Source organism: Ictidomys tridecemlineatus, chromosome 10 (genome assembly GCF_052094955.1).
Source record: "Ictidomys tridecemlineatus isolate mIctTri1 chromosome 10, mIctTri1.hap1, whole genome shotgun sequence".
NCBI lineage: Eukaryota > Metazoa > Chordata > Mammalia > Rodentia > Sciuridae > Ictidomys > Ictidomys tridecemlineatus.
Genome location: NC_135486.1, coordinates 110,173,234 through 110,192,858, shown reverse-complemented (window position 1 = coordinate 110,192,858; position 19,625 = coordinate 110,173,234). Strand labels below are relative to the sequence as shown.

Sequence of the window (19,625 nt, the reverse complement as noted above, 5' to 3'; positions counted from 1 at the left end):
ATGGCAGTTACAAATATCTTTGATGGTGAGCAAGGCACCGTGGGAAGCCAGGCTGCCTGCACGGTCCCAGCTCGCCACACTGTCCCCTGAGCCTGTCGCTGACCGCCATGGGCCTTCTCTTGGCCCGCCTGCAGCTGCTCCTGACACGTGGGCTCCTCTTCCAGGTTGTACGTGAACTGGAGGTTCATGAGAGGGATCGAGGCCCAGTTCTTGGCGCTCCAGAAGGGCTTTAACGAACTCATCCCTCAGCACTTACTCAAGCCCTTTGACCAGAAGGAACTAGAGGTATGTGCGTGCCATGCTGCCGCCCAGTCCATAGGCACCAGGTAGTCATCTGTCGGAGAGCCCAGCTGTGAATGAGGCCTCTGTGATGATGACAGCGAGGTATCCCCTTGGCAGCAGTGAGCCTGAATGGTTCTGGGGGAGTCGTTCAAGGTGCTTGTGATTTCTGAATCTCTGGCATGGAGACTCTGCAGCCCCTCTGGTGTGCCCCCTATTTTGTGCAAATCCTCCCATAGGAGCAGCGTCTCGCTTTTTATTCTGGCTGATCACAGACTAAGAGCACAGTGTTACCATCTTCTCTGCTCACACTTTGTGGACTTGACAGAGATTCATTCATCCCTTATCCATCTCTGCCTGGTGCCAAGGGGCCCAAGCCTTCCAGATTGTCCTTTGTCTTTCGGCCACCTGTGAGAAGCCGAGAGCTTGTGAGGCAAGAGCGCCTTTGGGTGGCACAGGAGTGCTGTGGCGGGCTTAGTCAGCAAGTGAGGAGACAGCTCCTCCCTTCACCCCGTGCCACGTGCTAAGTTCCCATCCCTTCAGACCACACCGTGGCATCTCCTCACACATTCTTGAGAGACACCACAGTGGGGCCTTGTTTTACAGTTAGCTCCGTGGCGTGTTTCCAGAATGTTCTAGCTGCTCACTCCTCCCCACCCCAGAGCAACACCACCAGCCGGGCTGTAATCAGGTCACACTGGTAGCTGTGTGCCTTTGTCCTCAGGCTGGAAGCCAGCAGGAGGTGGCTCCACGTGTCAGGCCTGTCCGTGTGCAGCTTTCTTCTGTCCAGACATCTATCTGTCTGGTGCATTTGGTCAGAGTTGCTTGGTGGTTTTGGAGATCAAGTTTTTAACTCCTTTCGTGTATTGAGAGCCGAGGAGGCATATCATGGTTGAGGCTTATATGTTTTTGAAATGACACCTCAAAATGCTTTCCCAGTTGATAATAGGAGGCCTGGATAAGATCGACCTGAACGACTGGAAGTCCAACACGCGGCTGAAGCACTGTGTGGCCGACAGCAATATCGTCCGCTGGTTCTGGCAGGCAGTGGAGACCTTCGATGAGGAGAGGAGGGCCAGGCTGCTGCAGTTCGTGACTGGCTCCACGCGAGTCCCTCTTCAGGGCTTCAAGGCTCTGCAAGGTGACTGACGGGGAGGCAGGGCCATTACCATGAGGTGTCTTTTGAAATGTCACCTGCTAGAGAACCCCATGGCCAACATTCAGAGCCATGGAGGTGCACAGTTGGCACATGTAGGTCCCCATGGAGCCTTGGCAAGGCCCAGTTCCCACAGCCTCACTGTGGTCAAAAGCCAAGAGGGCCCCAGGCGGGCACCTAGGAAGAGCATTGCTGGGAGCCACCCATAGCCTCTGGCCCCACACTTGAGACTGTAAGTGACCCCCGTTTAGCCACAAGGCACATTGAGGGAAGATGGTGTCATGCTCACTCTAAGCCACTGAGGTCACTATGCAGGCCAGGGAGTTCCATAGGAAGGGTCCCCGGCTGTTGGCCTTGGGCATGTGGCCCAGTGTGTCATCTCACACCCAGGGTTTGAAGGGTAAGTGGCAGATCTGGAAGGAGCAGGTGGAGGATGTGAACATACCGAGCTTAGCAGTTGAACTTCAGTGTGGATAGGCATTTGGATTTGTTGCAATTATAGAATCTTCACTCTGACTTTTAAGAATCTTTGAGTGAAAGGAGGGTCGTCCAGGGTCCCTCAACTCAGGGCATAAGGCACTTGTCTTCTCCACAGTGTTGTCTACATGTAGGATGGCTGCAGGGGGCCCTGCAGGAGTGAAGGGGGCTCAAGACTATCCAAGCACCTGGGGCCCTCAGCTTCTGCAGGTTGGGATCCCTGAGTTGGCCTGGATTTATAGCAGCAGCTGTGACCAATGCTGGCCAGCTTGATGTCACTGGGGGCTGAGTCTAAAAAGATTGAAGCATGGATGAACCCAGTGGTTGGCAGGCCTGCTACTAGCAAACAGTGGGTACAGACAGATCCCAGCCCAGACACCCTTGGAGCTGCTCATGACCAGGGGATTCTGAGCCTCTGGGTCCTGTCCCTGGGTTGTTCTGAAATGTCTTCTTTCTGTCATTCAATGGCCACTGCAGGCATCTCCTAAAACTGGCCAGGGGCTTACGTTGCTGGGTGACCATCACAACCCTCCGGCAGGACAGCCTGCCTGGGCACTGGGGCTGATGTGTGTGGTAGCCGCCACTGGGCAGCTCCAGGGCTTTGCCTGCGAAGTGCATTAACTAGAGTGTCGTTCTGTAAGGTTCTACAGGCGCGGCAGGGCCCCGGCTGTTCACCATCCACCTGATCGACGCAAACACGGACAACTTGCCCAAGGCCCACACTTGGTAAGAACCCACCACGGAGCCGGGTGTCCCAGCAGCTGGCTCCAGAGGCTGTGTCCTTCACCTTGTGCTCAGCCATCTGTCTCTCATAGGACTCTGTGACTCATTTCTGCAGAACTTCCCAAAGACAACTCAGGTGGGGCTGGCAGCAGCACTTGTGTCCAGTGGGACAGCACTTTGGAGGGGGCCTTGTGCAAGGCTCTCTGAAGGCTATTCTGACATGTAACTAGTGGACACTGGTATTTTGCCATGTAGGTGGCTTCTGCTTCTCAGGCTTGAGTGGCCTTCTTTGCTGTGTCTTTTTTTTCTTTTTTTGGCTCTGTGGATTGAACCCAGGGATGCTTAACCACTGAGCCACACCCCCAGCCCTTTTAATACTTTATTTAGAGACAGGGTCTCACTGAGTTGCTTAGGGCCTCAATAAGTTGCTGAGGCTGGCTTTGAACTCACAATCCTCCTGCCTCAGCCTCCCAAGCTGCTGGCATTACAGGTGAAACAGTTTTTACTTTGGATTTATTGCTCTTCACTTCGCCTGACATTTCTGGGTCTCTACTGTCCTTCATGTAACTTTGCCTGTGACCAGTATCTCTTGTCTATTGAAAAATGTTTTCTCCCCACATTTTAAGCTTAAAAATTAATATTCTTGGTAGATCATTCCATTGTGTTTTAAAAGTCCATTTCACGCATACACTTTGTCTCAGAACCATTTACCTCTCCTTCAAGTTCCAAACGGTCCAAGAGTGTTACGTGATGTGCTAGAATGTTCCTGATTTGGAACCCAGTAGCATGGGTTCAAATGCTGACCATGATACCTTTTAAAGATGGGCTATGAGGCAAACTGCTTGATATCTTGACCTGGTTTTCCACCCCTGTGGATGGGCTAATGCAGCTCTCCCTGAGACTGTTGTGGGACAGGAAGGCCCTGCTTGACCGTGGCTGCAGCATCTATCTGGGCAGGAATGCGCCATGTTGGCACATGGTGCTGCTCTCCGGCTCACAGGGCTCCTGGCCTCGAACATTTTAGCACTGGTATAAAACAGACATAAAAAATGTCTTCTGATATTAACACTTTAGAACAAAGGAGGCCATACCACTCAACCCAACTCCTTGACAAAACTGCTTCAGCCGCTCGGTCCCAGTGACTCATAGCTACTGTGTCCCCCGGGGGGGCGGTTCTGTTTTTGTTTTGCGTCAATAGCTTCCTAAAGGATGTCTTCTTCTTTGCATAAATACTGGAAATTAATTTCCCATGGAAATATTGAGTCAGAAGTTTAATATTCACCTCATCTTTCAGGGATTTTACATTTTACTAGCTTTAAAATATAGTTTGTTTTACAGGGAAATTTCCAGACTGCTTTGTTTTGGTCTCAGAGCAAATCCCAGAGGAACAAATAGACATTCGATAAACTGTTAGGGATGACATGACTAACGGCCAGTCTAGGTTACAGGAGTCAGCAAAGGGGTAATTCATGGTGTGGAGAAATAATATCTTCCCAAAGACAAAAAACAAATTATGAGCTTTGTCGTAATATAAGCAATAAGGTAATAATTTGGTTATGTTTTGGTTTTGAAGGTCTTGATTTATTTTGCAGTGAGTTCATTGGAAAATCTTTGTGTTGGAGCAGAAAAGCACCAGGGGAGGTGGAGACCTTGCTAGTGCCCCCCACGCCCCGCCACCTCCTACATACCTACGCCTTGTCTCCTGCCTATCCTTGACCTTGCAGGTGGTCCCAGGGCTGCGCTGCCCCAGCAGTGACTCTGCCTCCTTTGTCCTTTTGCAGCTTTAACCGAATCGATATCCCACCGTATGAGTCCTATGAAAAACTCTACGAGAAACTGCTGACCGCGGTGGAGGAGACCTGTGGGTTTGCCGTGGAGTGAAGAGCATCCCGAGGCAGCAGAGTCTCGCTCATGACCACCAGACCAAAAGCATATGGCTTCCGTGTGCCTCCTGCAAGGCCGGCTGAGGCCTGGAGTCCTGGACAACCTGAGGGAAAAGGCTTGTCCCCCTCCTTCTTGTTGGCAGAGGGAGGGGGCAGGGGACTTTCGTAGGTGGCTCTCACCATATATCCCTCCTTTATTATCGTCCTCCCCCCCATCACCCATCCAATAAAACAGCCAGGTTTTGCCCGTGCCTCGGTGACACATGGCGAAAGGCTCATGGCCCTGTGCTCTTTACAAGAGCACTGACCCCAGCCGGGGGCTGGGCTGGGTCCATGGAGGGTCTGCCTGGTAGTGCTACCAGCTTGTCCCTCTCACGCAGCCTCCAGGCCCCTTTCAAGTTCAGCAGTTGCCCGATACCCAACCAGAGCTCAGATCCCAAATTTCACATCCCAGCGGCCTGTTCTGCGTAGCAGATCATTTCCTACCTGAAAAATAACTGTACAGTGTATGCTTCTACAGAGTCTGTCATGGCAGGAAACTTGAATCGTTATGTGTTTTCCTTTTGAAAGTAAAGGAATCCGCGCAGTTTTCACTGAGGCCCAGGGTTTTATTCAGGGTATCCTGGCTGAAAAGTCTGTTTTGCACAGAGAAAAAAACTGTTTTTCCTTTCAAGAGTCCCTTTTGCTGCATCCTCTATCCTGTCTGAAATTCTTTCTGGTGAAAACCCCTCATAACAGAGCTTAGTAAAGAACAGACCAAAATCAGCCTCAGATCCAGCCGCTGGGTCCGGAGCTGACTCCGTCCTGTGCCTGGTTGTGCGTGGAGAGGCGTCACTGTGTCTCCTGAAATGTTAACAGACTTTCATGTGGTAATTGCTAAGAGCTAAACTAACAAAAGAATCCTGTTACCAGAGCTGCTGGCCCGGTGCAGACTAGCTGAAAATGGAGAGGGGACGGTGGCCTTGCTGGACCAGGGCCTCGGAATTAGTGCCATGCTGGGAGGAGGGCGTGGGTGTGTGCCTGTTCCAGCAGGTGGGTGCAACTCCACACAAACTGGTTGGCCTTTTCCTCCGTGGCCGTGGTGACATTAGCAATTGCACTTGATTCTCCTGCCCACGTGTCTCGACGTGATGAACAAGGCCCAAGCCAGCCCAGACTCGAGGCTTCCAACACCATTTCCTATTTGCACAAAAGTTCTAGCAGAGTTTGATTTCAGCACAGTGGCCTCATTTCAGATGGCTCGGCTTCTGCGGAAGACAGCAGCAGCCCATTTTCCTATGTGGCTCTGTGGCTGTTGCTTTGGTTTGGGGGGGGGGCGGGGGCAAGTACAGGGTAATTCATTAGCAAGACATTTCACTGCTGTTGAAGTGCGAGTTCAGCCCTGGGCTCCAGCTGTGGTCTGCGGTGGAGCAGGTTGGAGCTCGTGGGCACTCATTGTTCTGTTTCTGTTCCCCTTGGACTGGTGGGTGTGGAGGAAGGTGTAGCCCCCCACAGCCCGCCCTGATTCCTTTGCTCATCCTGAAAGCAGCCTGGTTCCATGTGGGGAACATGTGGATTTCTTAGGTCACAGACCCGTCCATCCCAAGAGGTTTTCCCAGTTCCGCAGCCGCACTTTGGCCTCCTGAGGTTCTGGGACAGAAAGGACACCGGGTAGGATTCTCTGCAGAAGGGAAGTTGAATCCGTGCAAACGTCCAGGCCAATTTGTGGCCTTAGTCTCTTTCAATTTTCTGCCTTGCCCCAGTAGGGCTCACCCTGTGTCATTCACCCCAATGCTTTTGAGGGCATTTTAGAAACTGGTTCCAAGATGACGCCATCCCGTCTTCCCTTTCAGTATCCCTCTGAACAGGGAAGTGAGACAACAGGCCCCCCCAGAAAGACCTGGTCTGTGACCTGAGCCCAGATTCTGGGAGGCGGACAGATGTGCAGAGTTCAAGGGACACTCCAGAGGGAAGCAGGGTCTGTGGTGTGAGAACATGCAGCAGGAACTTGGCCTTCGAACTACCTTCTTGCTGTTAGGAAGAGCAGGGGTGATCCGTAGATACTGCAGCCCTGTGCCATTCAAGTTGGTGTCCCTGTGGCCACCATCCGGAGCTTCCCGAGTTCCTGTCCCCTGGGGCTTCTGTTTGGCTTTGCCACTTGCACGTGTGTGTGGGTTTGTCTCAGCCCTTGACGCTATCATCAGCCACGTCAGACCTCCCAGAGCTCTGCTCTGTCTAAGCCTGTTGGTGGCATTTGCCCTTCTAGAATCGGAACTGTCTACCATGGCCTGATCCTCTGAACCACCCCAAAGGACAGTGTGACAAGCTCCTGGCTGCCCCACTTAGGGTCTGTGTGAAGCCCTTGTATGTGTGACTCGTCTGTCATCCCTCCCGGTAGTCCCAGGTGACCCACCTGTCCCCCCTTGCCTCTTGCCTCCTTGCCCAGACGCTTCAGGGGCCCAACTTTCCAGGCTCGCCCTCACCAGCGGCCGTCAGCCGACACTCAGGGATGTAGTGAACCACCACTCTGCAGCGCTGTGGGCAGGGGAGCGGGCAGCCGTGGGCAGCCTGGGGCGACAGGGCGACAGCAGGGCGCCCTCTTGATTTCTGAAAGGATAATCTGCCACTAGATCGATTTTGACCCCTAAGCTGGCTCAGCTGCATGGGCCAAATTCAGGTGAGGTGGCCTCAACTCTGAGACGTCAGGAATGGCCTTCTGCAGAGAACACGCCCCGGCCCAGCCACCTGCAGCAGGTGTGTGCCACACGGCAGCCTTCCCGAACATAGTATGGATTTTTAAAATTTGTTTATTTTTGTTTCTCAACCACTTTATAATGTATTTTTTAATTTATTTTGTAATGTCTTGTTTTTAAGTATTGCTGCTATCCTTGTTACTCTTCCCACTGTTTTTATTGCTGATTTATTTTGTGAAAGTTGTACACTAATGTTCTGTTTTATGTCAAAATCAAAAGTATTTAAAAGAAATACTAGTTCTATTTAATGTGGGTATGGAACCAGCTGGAAGCAAACAGCGATCACACAGCAGGCTGGCCCCGGGAGGTTCATTTTGTTACATATGCAATAAACTCACAACTTTACAGTTCTGGTGTCTGCTATTTTGATGTGGAAATGAGATTCCAATTTCCTTACAGCCTCACGAGGAAGGAGGTCAATGGCTGGAAACAGCGGTAAGGACACAACTTAGGACAAACTAATGTAATGGGCCGAGGGGGTTCTGTGAGCTCCTACTGGGCTCGAGGGCAGTTGGCAGCTGCTGACCACCCACACTGGTCGTATTTGTTTTTTCTTTCCCACATTTCTTTATTGTGTTAAAATGGATATGAGACTGTGTCATATGTCATTTCAACACTGGTTAGAATCCTCCTGTTTCCCTGGAGGGTGCTGGTGTATACTCTGGTCCTGCCTTTTGGCCATTTCGAATAGGCTTTTGTGAACACATACCTGTTGGGAGCCTGCTGTCCGTCCTTCTGCAAGCACCCCCTGCAGTGGCCCTGCATTCCACAGCAGCTGCAGCCACCCTCGGCCTTGCCAGTACTTACCTCTTTTTAGTCTTTCTTTTGCCAATGGCTATCCCGGCAGGTGTGAGGTACTAGCTTGCTGTGGTTGATTGGCATTTCCCTAGTGATGTGGAACATGTTGTCATTGCTTATTGACAATTTGTATATTTTCTTTGGAGAAATGTCTTCTCAAGTTTTTGCCCCTTGTTTATCCTTTGCCCATTGTTGAATCAGGTCATTTTAGTTATATATATGAATTCAAGAATTGGATTTTCTGTGAAAAAGACTGTTGGAATTGTGATAGTCAGGATGGCATTGACGCCATGGATCATCTTCACCAGGTTAAGTCCTCTAACCCATGAGCATGAGGGGTTTTTCCATTTGCTTAGGATTCATTTTCTTTCCATGATGTTTTACTAGAGGTTCTCGCCTCCTTGGTTACCTGTACTCCTAGGAATTCTTCTAGATGCGATTATAATCCTGTTTGGAGCATTCACTGCTGATGTATGGAAACACTGGTGTGTTCTGCGCTGGCCAATCCTGTAACTTGCTGAATCTATTAGTTCTACTGGCTTCTTATGGATTCCTTGGGGTTTTCTTTGTAAAGGATCTTGTCACTCATAAACTGGTCCTTCTGACTTGGATGCCTTGACTTCCTTCTCTTACTTGACAGACCTGCTCACACTTTCCAGGGCAACGTGGAGGAGTAGTGTGGGGAGGGGCGCCTTCATCTTGCTCACTGTTGAATGTCTGCATCGATTAAGCCACGTTTCATTTCCCCCTGTCCTTTTAGATAATGTGTGACAGCAATTGATTTTCTTATACCGAGCCACCCTTCCATTCCTAGGTAAATTCCACCTGGTCGTCGTAAGTAATTCTTTTTAATATGCTTTTGGGCTCCCTTTGTTAACACAGTGTTGAGAATTCTTCCATCTCTCTTCATAGGGATATTGGTCTGTCCTTTCTTCATGTCTTTGGCTCTGGGGTCAGAGTCATACTGGCTTCATGAAATAATTTGGGAAGCATTCTCTCCTCCTCAGTTCTTTGGAAAGGTTTGAGAATTAGTGTCAACTCTTTAATGTTTGATAGAATTCCCCAGTGAAGCCATCTGGTCCTGGGCTTTTCTTTGAGTCAGTAATAAAAAAATCTCCCACCACTCCTTTTCCATCAGGTTTTGTCTGATGCCATCTTGGTCCAGGTGAGCCATTTGTTGGCACGTAGTTGGTTCACAGTACCCTCAGCTTTGTTTCTGTAAAATTGGAAATAATGTCTTTTTTAATTTTAACTGATTTGTTTCTTATCTTCGTCATCAAGCTAAAGCTTTTCCAATCTTGTTGATCTTTTCAAAGAATTACTCTGGACTACGCGGACTGCCGCAGTCTGGCTGGGAATGAATAACGGAGCCGCCACATAGCCTTGTAGGTTCAAACAGCAACTACTTTATTTAAACTCTCACCAGCACTGCACACACGCTTTTCCGCCAACGCCACCCACAAGGCCCTTCCAGAAACCCTCCACACTGGAAATCCCTCCTCTAGCACTTCCCCAACCAATGGGAACTCTCCAGGAATCCCCACGAGAACTCCAAAGTATCTCGAGAGAACTCCAAAGTAGTGGTGCCCAGGCAGCAAGAGCCACCCCATTGCCCAACAGTAAAGGTCAAATATACAATACAATCAATCCAGCATCACAGCAATTATATATAGCTTAACTCAAATCATCATCTCAATGGTTGATGGTCACCTTTCAGACATTCCCTCTGGCAAATGCCAGGCGTCATTCTGACTGGCCTTGGCTCTCCTCAGTTTTCTACTTTCCTGCTCACACCCACCCGCACTCTGCTAGCTTTGGGTCTAGTTTTTTCCTGTTTTTTTTTTGAGGTGTAAAGGAGGCTCCTCACTTGAGACCTTTCTGCTTTGCTGATATACACATTTTGGTGCAGTTGCTTTCTCCCCACTGCCATCACTGCACCCGTGCATTCTGGTGGGTTCTGTCTTTGTTTTCAGTTGTCTTCAGGTGATTTATTCTTTGGCTCTTTGTTTTATTTTTATATATTTCTGCATTTCCCAGTTTCCTTCTTAATTATTTCTAGATTTATTCCCTTGTCATCGGAATTGAATACTTCATATGATCTCAGTCTTCTAAAACTCAGTGAGAGTTGTCTTATGGTCTTTTCTGGAGAACCTTCCATGTATACTAGAGAAGGTGGTGTATTTTGCTGCTGTTGATGGGGTGTTGTGTATGTTAGTCCAGTGGGTCTGTGGAGGTGCTCAAGACCCACATTTCTGTACTGACTGTATCTGTCTAGTTGTTTCAGTCATCATTGGAAGTGGGTAAGAAGCCTCCTACTGTTGTACAGCTCTATTATTTCACACTTTAATTCTTCAGGGTTTGCTCTAGGTCCCTTTGGGTTTGCCTTGGAATTCATTGAGCTTCTTTTGTATGTCCATTGCTTTTGTCAAATTTGGGGAGTTTTCACCCATTATTTCTTTAAGTGAGCACTCTGCTCCTTCCTCTCTGTTCTCTTTCTGGAATTTCCATAATGCCAAATTGGTCTTTTTGGATGGCACCTTGGGCTCTTTTACTTTTCTTCTCTTTTTATTTTTTGCTCCTTCAATCTCATGATTTCAAATGAACTTCTCAAAGTTTACTGATTCTTTTATATATATAAACCTGCTTTTCAACCACTATATTGAACTTTTGAATTGTTACTGTATTTTTTTAGCTCCAGAATTTGCTTGTTTCTGATTAAGAATTGCTGTTTCTTTGTTGAAATTTTTTCATACATCAGTATCTTGATTCTGTAGTTCTTTGTGGTCTCCTTTACCTCTCTGAGCATATTTAAGATCATTTAAGTCTTTTCCAAAAAGTCTGATGGTTTTGTTTTTCTCAGGAATATTTCTGGAGATAAATTTTGTCCCTTTGAATGAGCCATGTTTTTCCCATTTCTTGGGATTCCTTGAGATCTAGTGTTTGGAAAATGAGGCACCTGAAAAAACAGCCATGTCTTAAGTCTGAAGAGAGGTGTGGAAACCTTCACTCATTAGCAGGGGGTGTTCTGACAGGTGGTATCGCCAAGGTGATGGCCTAGTCTAGGGTCCTTTCTGGACACATGCTCTGCTTTGGGCCTCTGTGTCAGCACCCTCTTTCGCTGGTACCCGTATCCATAGCTGCTTTTAAACATATTAATTTCTCACCTGCACTTCTTGAGGTCCTTTGCCCAGTCTCCTGTCCCAAGTACCCAAGCTCTGCAGCCCCCTGGCAGCTCTTAGGTGGTGGCGCCTGCCACTGTCCTCCGAGGCATTGCCAGCCTGCAATCTGAACCATGCCATGTTTCCTGGCTAAAGTAAGTCAGGAAACAGAAACCAGCCCCTTGGGAAGCCCACAGAGAAGCTGAGACATTGCAAGTAAGTTCTGTTCCCTTCCTTCCTTGTGGTGCAAGAGAGGAAGCTAGGAATTGGGTCAATAAAAATGCTACAAAGTTTCCATTTTGACTCTGGCTGGGGTGCTCACCTCCCTGTGGCAGGCCTTGACTTTCCAGAGCCCCTAGGAAGGCGTTTGCATAGCGGGAATGAAGGCCTTGAGTTTCCCATCTGCCATCTCCAGTCTCTTGACTGGAAAAGTTTAATCTACTTCAGTAATTACGGGTAGGGGCAACTGGAGATGGGTACGGGTTGTTTCTCTCCATCATTTTTTTGATCTAGTTCATTTTGTATAGTGACATGGAGATGATATTACACCTAGCATGCTAACATGACACACTCAAATCTGAATTATACCAGCTTAACTTCAATAACACACAAAACCTCTGCTCCTAGCATCTCCCCTTACTGCTAACTGATGTCACTAATTACTTTATAATGCACTGCGTCACCAGTAACATGTTAGCACTTGTTAATGCATTTGCTTTGTAAATCATGTATAAATGAAAAAACCAAAATTATAGTACTAGCATTTATAATTGCCCATCTATATACTGCAGATTGTTATTTTTTCTTACAGCTTTGAGTTACTGTCTAGTGCTGCTTTTATCTTTTTGTTACCATAACTCTTTAAAAAAAAAATTAGATCTTTATGGTTGTACATAGTAGTATTAGGTTCATCCCGACAAACTCAGGCACTCAAGTTGATTTCAGCTGCCTTCCCCCCCACCACCCTCCGCCCTGTCCTCCCCTCTCCCCTTCTTCTCTACTAGATAGACTTCCTTTCACTCATCTGTGAATTTGTATTTGAATTAGGTTCTTTATGAAATCTTGCCCTTATCTGCTCCTCTCCCGTATTTTATTCTAGCTTCCGCATATGAGAGAGAACTTTCAACCTTTGAGTTTCTGAGTTGGGTTAATTTCACTTAGAGTAATAGTCTCCATTTTTATCCATTTACTGAAAATGCCATATATCCTCCTTTTTTTTTTTGAGAGAGAGAGAGAGAATTTTTTAATATTTATTTTTTAGTTTTCGGTGGACACAACATCTTTGTTTGTATGTGGTGCTGAGGATCGAACCCAGGCCGCACACATGTCAGACAAGCATGCTACCGCTTGAGCCACATCCCCAGCCCCAATAATATCATTCTTTTTAATGGCTGAGTAGAACTCCTGTGTGTGTGTGCGTATACACATATATATATACGTGTATACACACACATATGTATATCACAATTTCTTAATCCATTCACCTATATCTGGGTTGATTCCATAATTTAGCTAAACACTAATGTGGCTGTGTCACTGTAGTATGCTGATTGGAGTGGGATAGCTGGGTCACACGATGGTTCCATCCCTAGTTTTTTGAGGATTCTCCAAACTGCTTTCCAGAATGGTTGTTGGTAGGACTGCAAACTAGTGCAATGTACACGTGTTCCTCTCTCCACAACCTCGCCAGCATTGTTGTTTGTGTTCTTGATCATTGCCATTCCAACTGGATCGAGAGGGAATCTTAATGTAGTTTTGAGTTGCATTTCCCTGACTGCTAGAAATGTTGAACACTGTTTCATGTATTTATGGCCTTTTGCGTTTCTTCTATTGAGAAGTTTCTTTTTGGTTCTTTTGCCTACTTGTTAGTTGGGGTATTCATTTTTTGTAGAGTTCTATGTATGTTCTGGATATTAATCCCCCATTGGAGGAGGAGCTAGCCAAGATCTCCTCCCATTCTGTAGGCTCTCCTAATCTCCTGTTTCCTTAGCAGTGCAGAAGCGTTTTAGTTTAATGGCATCTCACGTATTGATTGTTGATTTTATTTCTTGTGCTTTGGGGGTCTTGTTAAGGAATTTCTGTGTCAGCACCTATATGGATGAACGTTGGCTCTATGTTTTCTTCTAGCAGTTGTAAGTTTTCAGACCTAATTTCTAAATCTTTAGTCTATTTCAATTTGAGCTTGTACAGGGTAAAAGATGGGGGTCTGATTTCATTTTTCTACATATAGCCAACCAGTTTTCCTAACAGAGCACCATTTGTTAAAAAGGCCATCTTTTCTCCAAGATATTATTTTTGGCACCTTTGCTGAATATCAGATGGCTCTAGGTTTCTTCCTGTCTTCTATTCTGTTCCACTGGTCATCATGTCTATTTTGATGACAGTGCTGTGTTTTGTTATCACAGCTCTGGAGTGTAGTTTTATATCAGGTGTTGGGATGCCTCCTGTTTTGGCTATTCTGGTTCTCTTATTCTTTCAAATGAATTTAATAATTGTTTTTTGATATTTCTGTGAAGAATGTCATTGGTATTTCGATGGGGATTGCATTGAATCTGTATATTGCTTTTGTATATGGCCATTTTGACAGTATTAATTCTGCCTGTTCAAGAACATGGATTGTTTTTCCATCTTCTAAGGGCTTCAGTTTCTTCAGTGTTCTATGATTTTCATTGTAGAGCTCTTTTACCTCCATGGTTAATTTCCAAGTTTTTTCTTTTTGTGTGTGTGTGGGGGGGCAGTTTACTGTGAATGGAATGGTTTTCCTGATTTCTTCCTTGACTGAATCACTCTTGGAGTATAGGAAGGCTATTGATTTATGGGTGTTGATCTTATGTCCTACTTTGCTAAATTCATTTCTAAGCTCTAGAAATCTGGTGGAGTAATTGGGTACATCAACATGTATAGGAACACAATTGATTTATGGGTGGTTAATTTTATATCCTGCTACTTTTCTTTGAATTTACTATGGTTTTATCTTCTTGTTGGACTGTTCCCTTTGCTAAGATGTAATGTCCTCCTTGTCTCTTTTATTTATTTGTTCATTCATTCATTCATTTTAGTTATACATGCCTGTATAACTAGACTTATTTTAACACATCATAATACATGAAGTATAACTTCCCATTCTTCTGGTTGTACCTGATGTAGAGTTATACTGGTCATGTAATTATATATGTGCATAAGGTAATAATGTCCGATTCATTCTACCTACCCCCATACCCCTCTCCTCCCTTCACTCCCCTCTATCTAATCGAGTACCTCTATTCTTCCCTAGCCCACCCTCTTATTTTCAGTTAGCATCTGCATATAAAAGAGAAATTCAGCTTTTGATTCTTTGGGATTGGCTTATTTCACTTAGCATGATAGTCTCCAGGGCAATAATTTCATTCTTCTTTATGGCTGAGTAACATTCCACTGTGTATATATAACACATTTTCTTAATCCATTCATCTATGGGGGGGCACCTAAGTTGGTTCCATAGCTTTGCTATTGTGAATTGAGCTATTTGAACATTGATGTGGCTGTGTCATTAAATATGCTGATCTTAAGTCCTTTGGGTATATACTGAGGAGTGGGATAACTGAAATGGTGGTCCTACTCCAAGTTTTCTGAGGAATCTCCATACTGCTTTTCCTCTATACTGTTTTTCAGAGTAGCTGTACCAGTTTACAGTCCCACCAGCAATGTATGAGTGTACTTTCCCCCAAATCCTTGCCAACATTTATTGTTACTTGTAGAGTGGGATGATATTTCAGTGTAGTTCTTAATTTGCATTTCTCTAATTGCTAATGATGTTGGACCTTTTTTTTCATGTTTGTGGACCATTCGTATTTCTTCTTCTATAAATTGTCTGTTTAGTTCCTTTGCCCATTTATTGACTGGGTTATTTGTTTTCTTTGGTATTAAGTGTTTGAGTTCTTTATATATCCTGGAGATGAATGTTGTATCTGAGGTGCAAGTCTCAAAGATTCTCTTCCATTTTGTAGGCTCTCTCTTCATGTTGATTGTTTCCTTTGCTAAAAAGAAGCTTGGTACGATACCATTTATTCTTGATTTTACTTCTTTTGCTTTAGGAGTAAGTATTGTTGAGGGAGTAGGTTCCTAAGGTAACATGATGGAGAGTTGGCCCTACTTTTTCTTCTATTAGGTGCAGGGTCTCTGGTCTAATGCCTAGGTCCTTGATCCACTTTGAGTTGAATTTTTGTGCAGGGTGAGAAATAGGGGTTTAATTTCATTTTACTACATACAGATTTCCAGTTTTCCCAGCACCATTTGTTGAAGAGGCTCTTTTCTCCAAAGCATGTTTATAGTTCCTTTGTCTAGTATGAGATAACTATTCATATGGGTTTGTCTCTGTGTCCTCTATTCTGAACCACTCATCTTCATGTCTATTATGGTGCCCAAACCATGCTTTTGGGGGCCGGGCAGGCACTGGGGATTGAACTCAGGGGCACTCACCCTCTGAGCCACATCCCCAGCCCTATTTTGTATTTTATTTAGAGACAGAGGTCTCACCAAGTTGCTCAGCCCTTGCTTTTGCTGAGCCTGGCTATGAACGTGTGATCCTCCTGCTTCAGAGGCTTCCAGAGTCACTGGGATTACAGGTATACAGCACTAAACCCGGCCGATGCCAGTTTTTTTTTTTTTTTGTTTGTTTGTATGTTTGTTTGTTTTAAACTATAGCTCTGTAGTATAATTTGAAGTCTGGTATTGTGATGCTTCCCGCTTCACTTTTCTCTCTGAGGATTACTTTGGCTATTCTGGGCCTCTTATTTTTCCAAATGAATTTCATGATTGCTTTTTCTTTTTCTATGAAGAACATCATTAGAACCTTAATAGGAATTTGCATTAAATCTCTATAGCACTTTTGGTAGTATTGCCATTTTGACAGTATTAATTCTCCCTGTCCAAGAACATGGGAGATCTTTCCATCTTCTAAGGTGGTCTTAAAATTACAGAACACTAAAGAAAGTAATTAAAGACCATTTAATTGTAGGGGTTTTTCACCTCTTTTGTTGGATTGATGTCCAAATAATTTATTTTCTTTGAGGCATTGTGAATGGGATAGTTTTCTGGTGAAGTTTTTTGGGTCTTTAAATATAAGCTCATGTCATCAGCAAATAAGGATAGTGTGAATTATTTTCCTATTTGTATCCCTTTAATTTCTTTCTTCATCTATCCCAATAAATCTTAAAGATGGTCTTTTTGGGTTATTCCATATTTCTTAGTCTCTCACACCTTTTCTCCATGGTCATCTTTGTTTTCAAGATTATATATTTTGTCTTCATTGCCTGAAACTCAAGTGACCTAGTCTGTGGTGATACTTGATTCCTTCATTTCCAAGGATTTCTGCTTGTCTTTTTCCTCCTAGAATCTCTATTGATCTTTCACTTCCTGTATTTTCTGATTTCACTCTTTATACCATCCTTTACTTTGCAGGTCAGTTTATCTCTGTGTGTTCTGAACTCCTTATCTGACATCTCTTCCACTGTGGTGTTGATGGATTCTGTTATTGGAGTATCTTGATTTTGGGGGGTGATTTGTTCCCTTGCTTCTTCCTGTTGTTTGTGTGCTAACCATCTCAACAGTATGGAGCTGAGGCAGTAGAATTTCTACCGTGGACTTCATGTCCTTGAAGGTTTCTAGGACCTCACTTGCTGAGAAGCTGCCTGTCTGCTTTCTTGGTTTTATGCCTTGGAACATGCAGGAAAGTGGCCTCCTCTGGTCCGCCATCTTGAAAACATCAGCCTTTCTTTGTCTCTTCTGATTAATTTTTGCTTGAATCTATCTACTTTGTCAGATAGATACTCTTGCTTGTTTTCTTGGACCATATGCCCAGAATATTTTTTGCCATCCTTTTTACATGGGTCTCTTATAAATCTTAATAATTGGACTTTGTTCTTTGATCCAGTCTGCTGATCTGTGTATTTGATTCAGCATTATTAGTATGGACATGTGTTTGTGGTTTCTTGTCATTTTGGTTTTTTGTTATATTTTATCCTGTCTTGATTCTCATTTAGTGGATTACTCTTCTGTTGAACTTCCTGTGTGGGCTTTGAGAATTTTTTTTCATTCCTCTGCGTGAAGTTTATCTTTGTAGTGCTGGTTTGCTACTTCTGAGTTTTTTTTAGTTTATCTTGCCTTGGAATGTCTTTATTTTCCCCTTAACTTTTGCTAGGTATAGTAACCTTGGCTGACAGTTGTTTTCTTTTGGGGCTTGGAATATCTCATTCCAGGCCCTCCTTGATTTTAGGGTTTGAGCAGAGAAATCAGAAGAGAGCCTTTTTGTCTCTACATGTGAGCTGTTGTCTCTCTCTTGCAGGTTTTACTATTCTCCCCTTGTTAGGCATTTTGATCATGCTGGGTTTCAGTGAACTTCTTATTCGGCCTAGGAGCTTCCTGTATGTTGATGTCTACCTTGTGTCTGATATGGGAGAAGTTTTCTGTAACTATCTCATTGAGAATGTTCTTTACGCTTTTAGTTTGTATCTCCATGTTCTCTTCTATCCTAAGATTCTCAGGTCATTTAAAGTTGCCCCAGAGTTCTGATTTCTGGTCAAGTTCCATAATTTTTTCCCCTTTACAGCCTATCTTCAATGCCTGAAGTGCTGTCTTCAATGCCTGAGGTTCTGTTTTCTACACCATCTTGTCCTTTGCTGATACCTTCAGGTGAGTCTGAAATTTGATTGATCTTGTCTTTCATTTCCAGAAGACCTGCTTGGTTTCTCTTCACTATTTCTATTTCTTTATTAAAATGGTCTATCATCTCCTGTAATTGTTCTTTTCATTGAACATTTGATAATCAGTATTTTATAATCTTTCTCTGGGTTTTTGTCTACCTCACTATCAGTGAGTTCCCTTGTTGGGGGATTTGTTTGCCTGTTTTCTCAGGTGTTCAGAGTTCTTGGTCTTGTGTGTCAATTGGATTCCTCCACCTCTTTTTTTTTAGGCACATCTTCAGTTGCTCGAGTCCTGGAGTGATCTAGATTGTGATCCCCTTGCCAGAGTGGGATCCACAGTCTTTGTGTTATTTCCCCATTTCTGCTGTAGCAATGGATGTCTGTAGGCGGGACCTGGGGGCCCACCCCTAGCTCTTTGTACTTGGGGCCTGGTCATTAGTTTGGGTTTTTGTCTCTTCTACTCTGTGTGTTAAAGTACAGCTGAAGATTGAGTGTAATTAATTTGTGTGTAGAGCAGGTGCGCTGTCTTTCAGTTTAGTTCAGCAGAGTTTCTACCCCGTGAACTTGTAGTGTTCCTGTAGGTTTCCAGTATCTCTCAGATTAGGGGACAACGAATAACTGCAACAACCAACTCAAACAATATAAAGCATTAAACTAAATTCTTGGTTCCTTCTGACGTCTACAATGTCAATTACCACAAAAAACAGAAATGATAGCAATTGCCATAGGTAACCATGTATAATATGTGGCATTAAATCAAACAACGGGTGTCAACTCTGGCATCCACAGCAGTAATGATGGGGCAGGCACTATGTAAACCAACTAGTGCTAAAAGACGGCAAGAATTCAGTTGATTAAGAGAAAATGTGACAGGAAGGTAGAAAGGAGTTTAACTTCAAAAAATGAACCCAAGGAATGCAGAAGAGATGTAGGATGTGGCTATTATAAGGAAGGAGAAAAACTTGAAGTAAAAAAGAATGACAGAGCAATAGAATTTGACTGTTAGCAGAAAAAGAGAAACAGATGAAAACCAGCACAACACAAAACCAAAATATTCTGATCAAACTCTAACCCTCGCAAGACTGCATTTTTAAAATACTACAAATGAGAATAAAAAGAAACATGTCCATGAACCAAGTAGCGGGTGCATGCGCGTGCACACACACACACACACACACAAACACACACACAGCCAAAAAGGAAAAGAGAAGATTCCTAATGAGCAATTAAGGAGCCTGTTCCACGGGGGCGGAATAAACATGGTCTCTGCCCAACTACCTGAACCCAGCAGAGCGGAAGTGCCAGGAGCTGTTAAGCTCTTCTTTTTGTGTTGCTCACCAAATTGCCAGTTGGAGTTCAAAAATTCTCAGCTTCTCTTCTCTCCGGTGTGAGGAAGGGTGGGAGGAGAAGCATTGCCCGCTAGTTTTGTCTGCACAGGCCAGGCCCCCACCCCTGTGGGGCCTGCAGAGTTCTGAGTGGAGTCCCCCAGATGGGGCTTTTGCTGGGTGGTGACCACTCTGGTGAAGTAAGGTCAGCACACCCAGGGCTGGGCAGCTGTGCTTCCCGCAGAGATCTGGATCTCAGGAGCCTCCCTGGGATCCTACTCACCCCAGCTGCTGCCCACACACACAGCCTTTGCAGCCTCCCAGGCTTAGTCCCCAAACATGTCCCACACCTCCTGTGCAGATCCCTGACCCGCTTCAGCTGGTCACGGGAGCCACCAGAGTCAAGGGGAAAGC

At 45.1% G+C, this 19,625-nt stretch overlaps 1 protein-coding gene across 2 annotated transcripts in view; it reads left to right on the top strand.

Moving 5' to 3' along the window:
- Smurf1 (SMAD specific E3 ubiquitin protein ligase 1) overlaps positions 1-7,600 on the top strand; it is a 92,387-nt gene extending 84,787 nt beyond the window's left edge. Inside the window, exons 15-18 of one of the 2 annotated variants that reach the window (XM_078023725.1) lie at positions 165-285; positions 1,219-1,420; positions 2,563-2,638; positions 4,417-7,600. In XM_078023725.1, coding sequence (XP_077879851.1) covers positions 165-285; positions 1,219-1,420; positions 2,563-2,638; positions 4,417-4,516 — 499 coding nt within the window. In that variant the 3' untranslated portion in view covers positions 4,517-7,600. Of the gene's footprint in view, positions 1-164; positions 286-1,218; positions 1,421-2,553; positions 2,639-4,416 lie in introns of both variants that reach the window. The other variant, XM_078023724.1, reaches the window with a different exon arrangement.
- Positions 7,601-19,625: the final 12,025 nt, after the last annotated feature.